General features: G+C 49.5%; 1 protein-coding gene across 2 annotated transcripts in view; it reads left to right on the top strand.

The window, feature by feature from the left end:
* SMCHD1 (structural maintenance of chromosomes flexible hinge domain containing 1) overlaps positions 1-14,361 on the top strand; it is a 181,113-nt gene that overhangs the window by 162,953 nt on the left and 3,799 nt on the right. For both annotated transcript variants that reach the window (XM_039527011.1, XM_039527012.1), the window contains exons 46-47: positions 11,635-11,793; positions 13,439-13,557. In XM_039527011.1, the coding sequence (XP_039382945.1) occupies positions 11,635-11,793; positions 13,439-13,536 (257 nt within the window). In that variant the 3' untranslated portion in view covers positions 13,537-13,557. The remainder of the gene's footprint in view (positions 1-11,634; positions 11,794-13,438; positions 13,558-14,361) is intronic.

Raw genomic sequence — 14,361 nt, 5'->3', positions numbered from 1 at the left:
ATAAGTAATAGCAAACAGATCAAAGCAGATTACCTAGCAAATAAACAAAAATGCAAATGAAGCCTAATGTACTAGATAGATAGAATGTGAAGTAGCAATTTCTCACCCTGATTGATGATACAAGGAGGATTGCAGATTCTTAAGGCACAGACTGTAATTGCTGTGCAGCATGGGTTTGCCTCCCCTGTTCCAAGCCCTTTGTCTTTCAGAGCTTCTTTCAGGTGTTGCATTATGGGGGAGTGAAGACAAATCATGATGTCACTCCCCACCTTATGTAGGCTCTCCATATGGCAGGAACCCTTCGTTTCAAGCTAAGTTCCCAGCCCCGTTTGTGGGTCTCAGTTTCTTTGTCAGACTCTATCTGTTTAAGTTCCAAAATTCTCTGGTGTGCGGCTGCTTGCCTCTGCGCCTCAATTTCCATCCATTTTAATTCCATAAATCTTTTATGTTTCTTTTCTTTTTCTTCTGCCTGCAATCTGCACAGCTCCAATTTCATAAAAGTTTCTCTCACACTCATTTTCCTTCTTTTCTGACCCTACTTCCCTTGCCTGAAATAAGCAAACAGAAAATAACAAGCAGGTAACGTCTTATACTCATCTCATCTCTTGACTCCTTGATCCACTACACTTAACTGTCACTTAAAATCTCCACCAGCGTATGAAGTGCAAAGCTTACTCAGAATAACAAGCTGTGCAGTTCACCCTGCTCGACTATGCCACTGTCGCTGTGCCTCAGTGGGTCACAACTGAGAATACCAAATTCAGGACAAACTGCTGGGAAATAGGGCAGACGTACCCCAAAACTGGTGGTTATGTATAAGAAATACCCAACCAGCAACAAAAGTAAATTTCTGTCTCACCACACTGGCTAATCAGTAGTCAGAAAAGCAGTCTTCTAAGGTATCCCAGTCCTTGTAACCACCAAAAACTCTAAACTTAATGATGAGTGGTTATTTAAAGACTAGATGCCATTGGGAGTAAAATGTTTTTGAACTGCATGGTGGAAAGCGTAACATCCAACAAATGGATTTTGGAGGTCTTCGTATCCGGTTGGCTCATCCATTTCCCATCCATCCCTCCCTCCCGTCCCTCTTCCCTGTCCCTTCAGTGACCCTTTTCACAATCAACTGCTGAGACAAGAGATGTAGTCTCTTCTACATTTAGGAACAATAGAACCCGTCCCAGCTCAGCACAGGGGAAAGGGGTTTTATTCCAAGTACTTTCTGCCCCCCCCCCTCTCAAAATGGAGGATGGAGACCAGTATTAGATCTCAGATGTCTGAAAAACTGTTAAACAGCATATATTCATGATGGTGACCCTTTTTACTATGATTCCCTCCCTCTATTCCAGGGATTGGTTTGCAATCCTTGGCCTTCAAAACACCTATTTTCATGTTGCAATTCACCCCTCTCATAAGAGGTGTCTTCACTTTAAACTCAACAACAACCATTAGTACAAAAGAGAGATTTCATAGGGTCTTCTCTGCATGCAGTAACAGGCATGCAGTTACTTCTCTGCATGCAGTAACTAACCTACCTACAGACAGGTTTCTCACCCTGAAGCAGGAGTAGTCCATTATTTTTTGTCCAGGTCCAAATTTCTTGGTTGAGGTATAGTCAAGGTCCAGACTCCAGAGAAGAAAATAATAAAAATAACAATAATATAATAAATAAATAAAAAGATTTCATTGTCCATTCAAAAGCATCTGGCGGTCTGAAATTGGCCTGTGGTCCGCCTATTGACTACCGCTGCCCTAAAGAATCTCATCTCAAAGATTCAGCTCAGCCTTCAAACCTCAGTAAGGCATTGTCTTCAACTATTGGGGCACGTCACGGGGGGCCACTCAACTTGAACAGTGCCTCATGCTGGCCGTTCTGGGGATTAGCTCTGCCAGCTTGCGCTCTCTTTCTCTCTCCGGTGTTGGCTTCCCTCATCTTGTCTGACTCTGCTTCCCTGCTCACTCCCGGGTCTGCAGCTTCCTCTCTGTGGCCTACTTCCCTGCAGCCTTTCCCAGAAGAAGCAGTGCCCCCCTCTCTGCAGCCAGCTACCTGGCTTTACACAGGCCCTGCCTGTTCCTGCAGAGGTGAGCCTGTCCTTAATTATCTGCCTCCAGCTTTTATCTCCCCTGCTTGCAGCCTAATTAAGCTGATTGGGCCCACCTGTCCTAATTCAGCTCTTACAGAGTTAGTATGGGGAGTCCACCCCATCACAGGGCACATGGCAGTTTGCATCGGTGTAACCCAAAACGCCAGGTGGTTCTTCGAGTGATTGCTCCTATGCATTCCATGTAGGTGTGCGCGCCGTGCGTGCACGGCTCTCTGGAACATTTTTACCCTAGCAACTCCGGCGGGCCGCTTGGGCGCCCCCTGGAGTGGCACCGCTATGGCGCCGAATATATACCCCAGCCGGCCCGTCCGCTCCTCAGTTCCTTCTTACCGCCCGTGACGGCCAGTTGGAACAGTGGAGTGCTTCTTTACCTCCACAGCCCTAGCGTTTTCTCCGTTCTTTAGCATAGTTCGTTAACTTAGTTTAGTTGCTGGTTTAATTGAATACGTTTAGTTAGTTGTAGTATTAGTAGGGATTAGAGGGATTAACCCCTCTTCTTCCTCAACCGGTGCGGGCTTATGCCCAGGGCACCGGGATTCAAGCCCTGTGCGGCTTGCCAGCGGCATATGCCCGTGGGTGACCCGCACGACTCCTGCCTGCGCTGCCTCGGGGAGTCTCACAGAACTGATAAGTGCCCGATCTGTGCAGCCTTCAAGCCCCGAACGAGGAAGGAGCGGGACTCTCGATTGAAGCAGCTCCTCATGGAGGCTTCGCTCCAGCCTTCCGCGCCGACCCCACCGGCACCGAAGTCATCCTCGGCATGCAGCGCACCGGCGGCACCGAGCCGCCCCGGTACCGAGGCCTCTCGACGCCCGGCACCGACATCCCGGCACCGCTCCCTCTCCCCAACGAGGAAGCTCAAGACGCCGAAGACGGCCTCAAAACATCCTCCGAGGCCGTTAGCCCAGCCACCTCCGATACAGACGGTTCAGGCTGTGGCGGTGCACAAACCGTGCACAGTGCCGCCGACTCCGGCACCCCAGAGGCCGTCGAGTCCGGCACCACCCTGCTCCCCGGTACCAGCCGAGGTTGAGCTGCAGCTCCCGTCCACGCCTGAGGCGTTTGAGATGGCGAGAGAGCTTATCGAGCTCGCAGAGGCTCCGTGCCTCCGGCACCGCCAGTGCGGGCTGTCCAGTCGGTGGGCAAGCCGGCAATGATACGGCCCCCAACCCCCGACAGACGGGATGGACCGCGTTCCAAATCTCGGACCCGGTCCCGATCTCGGAGATGGTCACCACCACGCCGATCCCAATCCCGGCGCGGATCACCGTTGTGGCGCTGCTCCCCGTCCCGGCGCCGGTCGCAGTCCCGGTACCATTCAGCATTGCGGTACCGGTTGCACTCCCAGCGCCGTTCCCGCTCCCGTTCCCGCGATCACGGTCGCCGGCACCGCAGGAGATCCGGCTCCAGAGCCCATTCTCGGCACCGAGACTCCCGGAGCCGCTCCCGACGCCGTCGGTCACCGTCGCGGTCGAGCGCCCGACGCCGTTCGAGCTCCCGGCACCGTCGGTCGAGCTCCCGGCACCGCAGCGCACGCCGGTCCCGCTCTTCGATCCGGTACCGCAATGACCGGCACCGAGCCTCGGCACCGCTCAGAGTCCTGCCACCGGCATCGGAGGCACACTCGGGTGTCGCCTCAGCTCCACCCTGGCCCTCTCGTCGGCCCTCGATCGCTTCTCCCGAGGGCAGTGGTGCTGACTTTGGAGCCGAGTCCCAAGGCCGGGAACATGGACCCCATCAGTGGGGATTTTGGGTTCCCTGGGACTACCATGACCCTCGAGCGCTTCCCTTTCCCCTGAGGCAGGTGGGAGCGCAGCGTCGGGAGCCAGAGGCCACAGTCAGCAGGCCGCCCCCATCACCGACAGGAGAGACCACATTGCCACAGGATCCGACTCAAGATCCAGGCTCCGTGGCGGCTGAGCACCCGTTGGAGGAGCAGGCTCCTGACGAGGTACTCCCAGGTCGGTCCTCGTCATCTTCTCCGGACGAGGCAGTGGCAGGAGCATCCACGACCGACCCCCCGCCTATTGATTTACAGGCACACCAGGACCTTCTCCGCCGGGTGGCGAAGGCCATTAACCTGCCCGTCGAGGAGGTCCCGGAGGACGAGGACCCAGTGACTAATGTCATTGGAGCGGAGGCCCCGATGCGGGTGGCCCTGCCCTTTATCCGGACGATACAGCGTAATAGCACTACCATCTGGCAGTCGCCGTCGTCGGTCCCCCCCACGGCACGTGGGGTGGAGAGGAAGTACTCGGTCCCGCCCAAGGGGTACGAGTATTTGTACATGCACCCAACTCCGGACTCTCTGGTGGTCCAGTCGGTAAACGACCGGGAGCGGCATGGACAGCCTGCGGCAGCGCCGAAATCTAAGGAGGCACGGCGCATGGACCTGTTGGGGCGCAAGGTCTATTCAGCTGGTGGTCTTCAGCTCCGAATCGCGAACCAGATGGCGCTGCTTTCCCGGTACACCTTTGACATCTTGGTGTCCCTGGGGAAGTTTTCGGAGCTGACCCCGCCAGCCTCACGCCAAGAGTTCTCGGCGCTCTTGGAAGAGGGCAGGAGAGCCTCCCGGTCCTTAATTCAGGCCGCCCTGGACTCCGCTGACTCGGGAGCCAGAACCGTGGCCTCCGGGGTGACTATGAGGCGCATTTCGTGGCTGCAGTCCTCCACCTTGCCGCCTGAGGTGCAGTACACCCTCCAGGACCTCCCTTTTGACACCCAGGGTCTCTTCTCAGACAAGACTGACTCTAGAATCCAGACCCTGAAGGATGGCCGGATTGCCATTCGTACTCTGGGCATGCACACGCCAGCTACCCAGAGAAGGTCATTCCGTCAGCAGCCCTACCGGCCCTTTACCCAGGCCAGGTCAAGGCCTTTTAACAGTCGCCGTACAGCATTACATCACCGCAAGCCGTCGGGGAGCAGGTGTAACCAGGCCCAGGGCCCTTCCAAGGCCCCTCAAGGTCCCAAACAGGCCTTTTGATGGGACGCCCGGGGACGGCCCATCAGTCTCACTCCAGGATCCAACCCCGTTATTTTCCGACCGTCTTTCCCACTTCCTCCAGGCGTGTTGCTCCATAACATCGGACAGCTGGGTCCTCAGTACCATCCAGCACGGTTACCGCCTTCAGTTTATTTCGCCCCCTCCCTCCCACCCACCTTCCCTGTCCCTCTTCAGGGACCCCTCTCACGAGCAAGTCCTCTTACAAGAGGTCCAGACTCTGTTGAGCGTGGGTGCCATAGAGGAGGTTCCGCACAGCAGGCGGGGCAGGGGATTTTATTCCAGATATTTTCTCATCCCCAAGGCGAAAGGAGGTCTTCGTCCCATCTTAGACCTCCGGGAGCTCAACAGACACCTGTGCAAGCTCAAGTTCCGTATGGTCACCCTGGGGACCATCATTCCTTCCCTGGATCCAGGAGACTGGTTTGCCGCCCTCGACATGAAGGATGCATACTTTCATGTGGCAATTTACCCTCCCCACAGACGCTACCTGCGTTTCGTGGTCAACGGCGAACACTACCAGTTTGCGGTACTGCCCTTCGGCCTATCCACCGCACCAAGGGTTTTCACCAAGTGCATGGCGGTGGTTGCCGCAGCCCTCCGTCGGCGTCGAATACATGTCTACCCATACCTCGACGACTGGCTGATACGCGGGCCATCCCAAGAGCTGGTAGCGGATCAAGTGGCCGAAATACTGTCTCTGTTCCGGTCACTAGGCCTCCTTATCAATGCCGAGAAGTCCTGCCTGACTCCAACGCAAAGAGTGGAGTTCATAGGAGCGGTCCTCGACTCCAACTTAGCCAGGGCCTGCCTTCCTCGTCCTCGGCACCAGACCATAGTCTCGATCATACGGGACCTGCATGCCTTCCCCACAACGACGGTGCGGTCCTGCCTACGCCTACTGGGTCACATGGCAGCGTGCACGTTTGTGACCGCGCACGCAAGGCTGCGCCTTCGCCCATTCCAGATTTGGTTGGCAGCGGTGTACCGCCCCCATTGCGACCCCGTAGACATGGTGGTGACAGTCGCAAGCCCACTCTCCAGACGCTCAACTGGTGGCTAGACCCGGAGGTCGTATGCGCAGGGGTCCCGTTCCGCCTTCCTCGCCCGTCGGTCACCCTGACCACAGACGCCTCGGTGCTAGGATGGGGTGCTCACATGGGCGACCTTCACACGCAAGGTCTATGGTCGGCTCAGGAGCTCTCCCTCTACATCAACGTCCGGGAGCTGAGAGCGATCCGCTTGGCATGTCTCGCCTTTCGGTCCCACCTGCAGGACCGCTGCGTAGCGGTGTTCACAGACAATACGACAGCGATGTTCTATGTGAACAAGCAGGGCGGAGCCCGGTCCTCCCTACTCTGCAAAGAAGCGATGCTCCTGTGGGACTTTTGCGTGACCCACTTGATTCGCCTAGAAGCGTTTTTTCTGCCGGGAGTACAGAACATGCGGGCCGACCACCTCAGCAGGTCGTTCACCTCCCACGAGTGGTCCCTACGCCCAGATGTGGCCCACACAATTTTCTGGAGGTGGGGGTTTCCCCAGATAGACCTGTTCGCCTCCAGGGAGAACAGGAAGTGCCACAGGTTCTGCTCGTACCAGGGTCGAGCTCCGGGATCCCTGTCAGATGCATTCCTCTTCACATGGACAGATCACCTCCTCTACGCATTCCCTCCGTTCCCGCTCTTACACCGGGTGCTACTCAAGCTTCGGAGGGACAGGGCCCGCGTAATACTCGTCGCTCCGGCCTGGCCGAGACAACACTGGTACACCCTGCTGCTCGAGCTCTCGGTTCGGGATCCCATTCCCCTCCCGCTATGGCCGGACCTCATCACTCAGGACCTCGGCAGGCTTTGTCACCCGAACCTGCAGTCCCTGCATCTTACAGCTTGGTTCCTGAGTGGTTGACCCATGCAGAGAGAGACTGTTCGGCGGCAGTGCAGCGAGACCTGCTCGAAAGTAGAAAGCCGTCGACGCGCTCTACCTACCTCGCGAAGTGGAAACGTTTCGCGATCTGGTGTGACCAACGAGGCCTTAATCCATTCCTAGTCCCCATCCCGACCATCCTGGACTACCTCTGGTACCTTAAAGACCAAGGTCTAGCGATCTCCTCCTTGAAGGTGCACCTGGCAGCCGTGTCGGCGTTTCGACCTTCTATGGGTGGTCGGTCCATCTTCTCCAACGAGATGGTTTCCCGATTCCTTAAGGGCCTCGATCGTTTGTACCCGCCGATACGTCGTCCTACTCCAACGTGGGATCTGAATCTGGTTCTGGCCCAGCTTATGAGACCACCCTTTGAGCCCCTGGCCATGTGCTCTCTGCTTTATCTCTCTTGGAAGACAGCTTTCCTCGTGGCGATTACATCGGCCAAACGAGTGTCTGAGCTCCGCGCCCTGACGGCCATTCCACCGTATACTGTCTTCCATAGTGACAAGGTGCAGCTTCGGCCACACCCAGCCTTCCTTCCTAAAGTGGTGTCGGCTTTCCATCTCAACCAGGAGATCTTCCTTCCGGTCTTCTTCCCGAAGCCGCACGCCTCATCCCGTGAGCAGCAGCTCCGCACCCTGGACGTTCGCCGGGCCCTCGCTTTTTATATCGAGCGGACGAAGTCCTTCCGGCGTTCGACCCAACTGTTTGTGGCGGTTGCCGATCGCATGAAAGGCGAACCGGTCTCCTCGCAGCGAATTTCCTCCTGGGTGACGTCATGCATACGGACATGCTATGAGCTTGCTCGCGTGCCATCATGCCGCCTCACTGCTCACTCAACCAGAGCTCACGCCTCATCGGCCGCCTTCCTAGCCCATGTCCCTATCCAGGACATCTGTAGAGCGGCCACCTGGTCTTCCGTTCACACCTTCGCTTCCCACTACGCGTTGGTGCAGCAATCTAGAGACGATGCAGCCTTCGGCTCAGCAGTCTTGCGCTCTGCCACGTCTCACTCCGACCCCACCGCCTAGGTAAGGCTTGGGAATCACCTACATGGAATGCATAGGAGCAATCACTCGAAGAAGAAAAGACGGTTACTCACCGTAGTAACTGTTGTTCTTCGAGATGTGTTGCTCCTATCCATTCCAGACCCGCCCTCCTTCCCCACTGTCGGAGTAGCCGGCAAGAAGGAACTGAGGAGCGGACAGCCCGGCTGGGGTATATATTCGGCGCCATAGCGGCGCCACTCCAGGGGGCGCCCAGCCGGCCCGCCGGAGTTGCTAGGGTAAAAATGTTCCAGAGAGCCGTGCACGCACGGCGCGCACACCTACATGGAATGGATAGGAGCAACACATCTTGAAGAACAACAGTTACTACGGTGAGTAACCGTCTTTTACATCTTCGATTACTTCAGGGATGGCACAGGACAATCTGTATGCCGAAGGAGCACAGTCTGGACAGACAAGTGTCTGTACCCAGCTGGATTCTGCAATCAGTGGAAAGACCCTTCAGAGGTCTGTGCATGAGTCCTGTTTATTCATGATTCCCCTACCACTGTGATAATATCAGATGCTTCCTTTTTGGGATGCTAGGGCACATCTAGTGCCTCACTCAATCCAGGGCAAACTGTTATCCCAACAGCAGCTTTTCAACATCAATCTTCTGGAGTTGAGAGCAGTCAAAAATGCTTGCTTTTAGTTACTTCAGAGCCAGATCAGTCAAGATCATGACAGACAACATGTCCTGCATATTTTATATCAATCATCAGGGAAGGGCACATTCCCATTCACTCTGCCAAAGATAAAAGTCTGGAATTGGTGCATAGCCAACCAGATAGTTATCTCAGCTTCTTCCAGGTCTTCAAAATACCATGACCAATGATGATCTCAGCAGGCACTTTTCCCAAAATTATGAATGGGAGCTAGACTCATGAGTCCTCAACAACATATTCTTACCTTGGGGATTTCCATAGATAGATCTCTTTGCAACTGCTGCTAACAAAGTGGAAGAAATCTTGCATGAGAGTGCCCAGTTCTCCAACCCGACTTTTACAGTGTTTTTCAAGTAAAAGCTATCATCACAACCTCATCCAAAGTTTCTACCTAAGGTGTCTTCTGAATTCCATGTTAATCAGACCATTCATCTCCCAGTTTTTTCCCCAAAAATCACATCAGACTAGACAAGAAGATGCTTTCCATACCCTGGATGTAAGAAGGACATTAGCCTTCTATCTGGACAGAACCAAACCATTCAGACAGTATCCTAGACTTTTTTTTCAGTTGCAGACAGATCTGCTGTCTCTACCCAGAGACTTTCAAGATGGATCTCAGCCAGAATATTATTGCATGTTATGACTTGGCTGACATTCATCTTCCTTCTAAACTAATAGCTCATTCTACAATGTCACAATCTACTTCTGTGCATTACTCAAAGATGTTCCAGTTACTGAAATCTGCCGAGCTGCAACCTGGACCTTTGTACATACTTTTTCCAACCACTTTGCTCTGCTTCATGCCTCTAGATCAGATGCTGTGTCTATGCCGAGGGTAAGATCAGCATAGCTGCAGTTCTAAGATGTGTGACTTTTTCACACCATTGAGTGCCATAGCTATGTCAGCCTAACTTTTAAATGTAGAGCAAGCCTCAATAGTTTCAGCTTCATAGTTCTAAAGGAGTAAATAATAATGGAGTAGACACACTGATTTTCAGTAAAATATGACTCAGAATACACAAGAGTAATTGATCTATTAGATAAGGAAGTGCCATCTTTCCAAGTCATTTTTCAGAGTAGACTGATACTTTAAACTAGGGCTGTCAAGCAATTATAAAAATGTATTGTGGTTAATTGCATTGTTAAATAATAATAGAATACCATTTATTTAAATACTTTTGTATGTTTTCTACATTTTCAGATATATTGCTTTCAGTTACAACACAGAATACAAAGTGTACCATGTTCACTTTATATTTTTATAGTAAATATTTGCACTGTAAAAATAAAAGCAATAGTATTTTTCAATTCACTTAATACAAGTACTGTAGTGCAGTCTCTTTATCATGAAAGTTGAACTTACAAACGTAAGTTACGTACAAAAAATAACTGCATTCAGAAATAAAACAATCTAAATCTTTAGAGTCTACAAGTCCACTTAATCCTACTTCTTGTTCAGTCAATCGTTAAGACAAACAAGTTTATATTTTCAAGAGATAATGCTGCCCGCTTCTTATTTACAATTTCACCTGAAAGTGAGAACGGGCATTCGCATGACACTGTTATAGCCAGCGGCGCATGATATTTATGGGCCAGATGCACTAAAGATTCATATGTCCCTTCATGCTTCAACCACCATTCCAGAGGATATTCATCCATGCTGATAGCGGGATCTGCTCAATAACCATCCAAAGCAGTGTGGACCAAAGCATGTTCATTTTCATCATCTGAGTCAAATGCCACCAGCGGTAGGTTGATTTTCTTTTTTGGTGGTTCGGGTTCTGTAGTTTCCGCATTGGAGTGTTGCTGTTTTAAGACTTCTGAAAGCATGCTCCACACCTCATCTCTTTTAGATTTTGGAATACACTTCAGATTCTTAAACCTTGAGTCAAGTGCTGTAGCTATCTTTAAAAATCTCACATTGGTACCTTCTTTGCTTTTTGTCAAATATGCAGTGAAAGCATTCTTAAAATGAACATGTGCTGGGTCATCATCTAAGACTGCTGTAACATGAAATGTATGGCAGAATTCAGGTAAAACAGAGCAGGAAACATACAGTTCTCCTTCAAGGAGTTCAGTCACAAATTTAATTAATGCTTTTTTTTTTTTTTTAAACGAGCATCATCAGCATGGAAGCATGTCCTCTGGAATGGTGGCCGAAGCATGAAGGGGCATACAAATGTTTAGCATAACTGACACATAAATACGTTGCAATGCTGGCTACAAAAGTGCCATGCAAACGCCTGGCCTCACTTTCAGGTGACGTAAATAAGACGTGGCCAGCATTATCTCATGTATCTCATGTAAGCAAACTTGTTTGTCTTAGCAATTGGCTGAACAAGAAGTAGGACTGAGTGGACTTGTAGGCTCTAAAGTTTTGCATTGTTTTGTTTTTGAATGCAGTTATGTAACAAAAAAAATTTACGTGTGTAAGTTGCACATACACAATAAAGAGAGTGCACGAGAGTATTTGTATGAAATGAATTCAAAAATACTATTTTTTTTTGCCATTTTGCAGTGCAAATATTTGTAATAAAAATAATATAAAGTGAGCACTGTCAACTTTTTATACTGTCGTAATTGAAATCAATATATTTGAAAATGTAGAAAAACATCCCAAAATTTTTAATAAATTTCAATTGGTATGTCTGTAGGGAAATTTATCTTGCCCGTTCTGTTTAAGTTCCTGGGCCTAAATCTTGTTCTCTTGGCTTTTTATTGTTTGACTCATTCTGTTAAAGGTTGTTTACTTTGTTTTAAGAGCTTGGTTGAGTTTGTCAGTCTTTTTTATTAGTGGCCGTTTAAAATAATACCCATAATGGGAGTTTAATTATTTAACAGTTTTCCGTGTTTTATGTTTTATTACCCTTTTGTTCTTTTTCTTCTATTAGATCTTCTTCAGCAATACCGTACAGCTGTGGTCAAACTGCATAGTGCTAATCAGGATCTTCATTTACAGTTACAGTCCCTTAATACTCCAGAGATGCAAAAGAGAAAACAGGAGCTTGCTGAACGAGAGAAAAGTCTCAAGCTAATAGAGGAGAAACTGGGTATGTTACGTTAACTTTTTGTTAACACTCATTTGTGTCTCTGAGGGGGGAGAACAGGCAATGGACTAGCATACTTCTACATGTATTAATTTTCAGAAAACTAGAGAAACCAAACCACAAAGGCAAGGTTATTAAATCATTTCACAAAGTGAGTTTTTACTTTAAATTGAGATTTAGGTTTTTGATAATGGTTTCTAATTTTTTTTCAAGAATAATATAAAAACTACTTGCAGTGCAGTGTTATGCATCGTGATCCAGAAGTACATTTTCTTTCAAGGTGTCTTTAACTGACACCTTGAAAGAAAATCTTATTTTTATGATCTAAAATGGCTTGCGAACAAGAGATTATGATCTCAGTAATAAGAATTACATAACTTAATTATTATTTTTGTTTGCCAATGTTAGGAAAAGCTGCTTGTTGAAATGACTGCACAGCAAATAGTTGTTTCCTTAGCAAGGTGTCACGGGGAAAGCGTGCCCCTTCCCCTTTTTGGGGCAGGGTGAGGGTTGTTATTTCCTAGCAGCTGAGTCTGTGCAATTCTCCTTTGTCTCGGGATAGCATGGCCCAGTGGCGAAAGTCAATATAACTACCCTCTCCTTCTCGGCTGTGTGGCCCAATGGCCAGAGTCAGTAGGGCTGCCCTCTTCAGCAGGGCCGGAGTCAATATGACTGCATGGCCTAGTGGACAGAATCAGTATGGCTGCCGTCTTGAGCAGGGCTGTGTGGCCTAGTGGCCGGTCAGGGGAGTGGGTCACCACCTAAGAGTGGGTGGCAGCCAGGTAGGGGACCCGGGCCCTCCCTGCTCCACTGGTTCCCAGCTCAGGGCTTTGGCAGTGGCATGTGTGCTCACCACTGGGTTAGTGTGGGGTCTGTCCAAAAGACACTGACACCACCTGGCATAATGATTAATTCCCCCTGAGCTACTCTGTCCCTCGTGCAGTGGTGCTGACATCTCCAAGGTCTTTGGGCTCCTTGGCCTATGTGGCTCTGAGCAGCTCTGTCACTCCTTGGGTGTCCACAGGAGCTTGGGTGTTTGCCTGGGTCTCAGTGTCTCTGGCTTCTACTGCCTGGGACCTCACCAGTTCCCAGGCTGGAGCCCGCAGCGTGCTTCCTCCCTCCTTAGTGGTCAGCCCTCAATGAGCTGAGCTGCTCCCTTTTATACCTGGTCTCCAGCCAGAGCATGGCCAGCAGGACTTAGGAGCATGGCCTCCTCAGCCCAAAGGGTGGAGTTAACCCTTGCAGTACCAGCGCGGGGCAAGTGCACCCCATCACACAAGGACAAAACATTTTTTGACTCTTTTGTTTGTTTGTTTTTCAAGACCGTATTTCCCTAAAGACAAACTTTCCAAATGTAAGAAATGTTGAGTTGATGTCAAACATTCCTATAATGTATATGAATAATATGGAAGCTAAGCATTTATTCTCTGAGACCAGAAGTAAAGTTTATAAGTGATTATTTTTGGTCTCTTTTCCTTTACTTTAACCAGATTTTAACATTAAGGAAGCAACCTTTTGTTTTGAATGGCAAAACTTACCATTTTGAACTTAATTTTTTATGATTTGCACCACTGTTTTATGAACTATTGTATAAACAGGATGAGAGAACTTTCTGTTTTTGATGTATTTTTATTTGTACTTCTCAAAGGCATGACCCCATCAGGTAAAGGCACTGAATCATTACTTCCGCTAGAAGCACTTGATATGTCTGACAGTCCCACTCCTCCCAAAAGAATGAGAAGATAAACAGTAAAAAAAATTATATAGGTATGTCTATCCTGAGTTCAGTCTTGTCAATACCCTGCTTCCACATGTCCCTGTGCACTACAATGCACATGCATACACACAGTCTTGTCAATACCCTGCTTCCACATGTCCCTGTGCACTACAATGCAAGGGTCCCCCAAAGAGCTCCACATTGATAAACATATGCATAACCGTTGAGTGGTCCCCATATTCCTCCCACTACTCCCGTTTTGCAGTGAAGCCATGCCACTTCCACTGCCAAGGGAGCCTCTGCACCCATGAAGAAAATGGCAAGAGTTACTCCTTATTGATTAAATGTGTGTTTTGCTTTCTTACAACCCAGTTTCTCCTCTTTGACCCCACTGAAGCAAAAGCTGAATTTTTCAACTGAGTTTACTGCTCATGAAAGATGTCCAGCACAACTGCCAGAGAATTCTGCAGTTCTGTTAGAAGAGCCCCCTTTTATGTTTTGCATGGAGTTTTGAGATCAACAAGTTCCAGACTCTGAGGGATTTACTTACCTCCCTCTCCTATGGAATTAGTGTTAACCTGTGAGAGGACCTAGATCTGTCCCATAAATCAAGATCAGTTCTTTCTTCTTTTCTAAAGAAAGAATCAAGCTTCCTGCTTTTCAATTTTCTACCAGTGAATATATCTCTTTTAGATTGGGTGCTGAATATTTTGTAAGCCAAAAACATTCCAAGAATGATGTAAGTGTACAGTTTTAAGATGGTAGAGAGAGTTACTTTTTGTTCATTTCCATTTGCCATTATATTCCTTAGAATTAAGTTATGTTCATGTTATACTAGATTATGGTTACATTTT

The sequence above is a fragment of the Mauremys reevesii genome, linkage group 2, assembly GCF_016161935.1.
Source record: "Mauremys reevesii isolate NIE-2019 linkage group 2, ASM1616193v1, whole genome shotgun sequence".
In the NCBI taxonomy this organism is placed as follows: Eukaryota; Metazoa; Chordata; order Testudines; family Geoemydidae; genus Mauremys; species Mauremys reevesii.
This window is presented reverse-complemented; position numbering and strand designations above follow the sequence as displayed.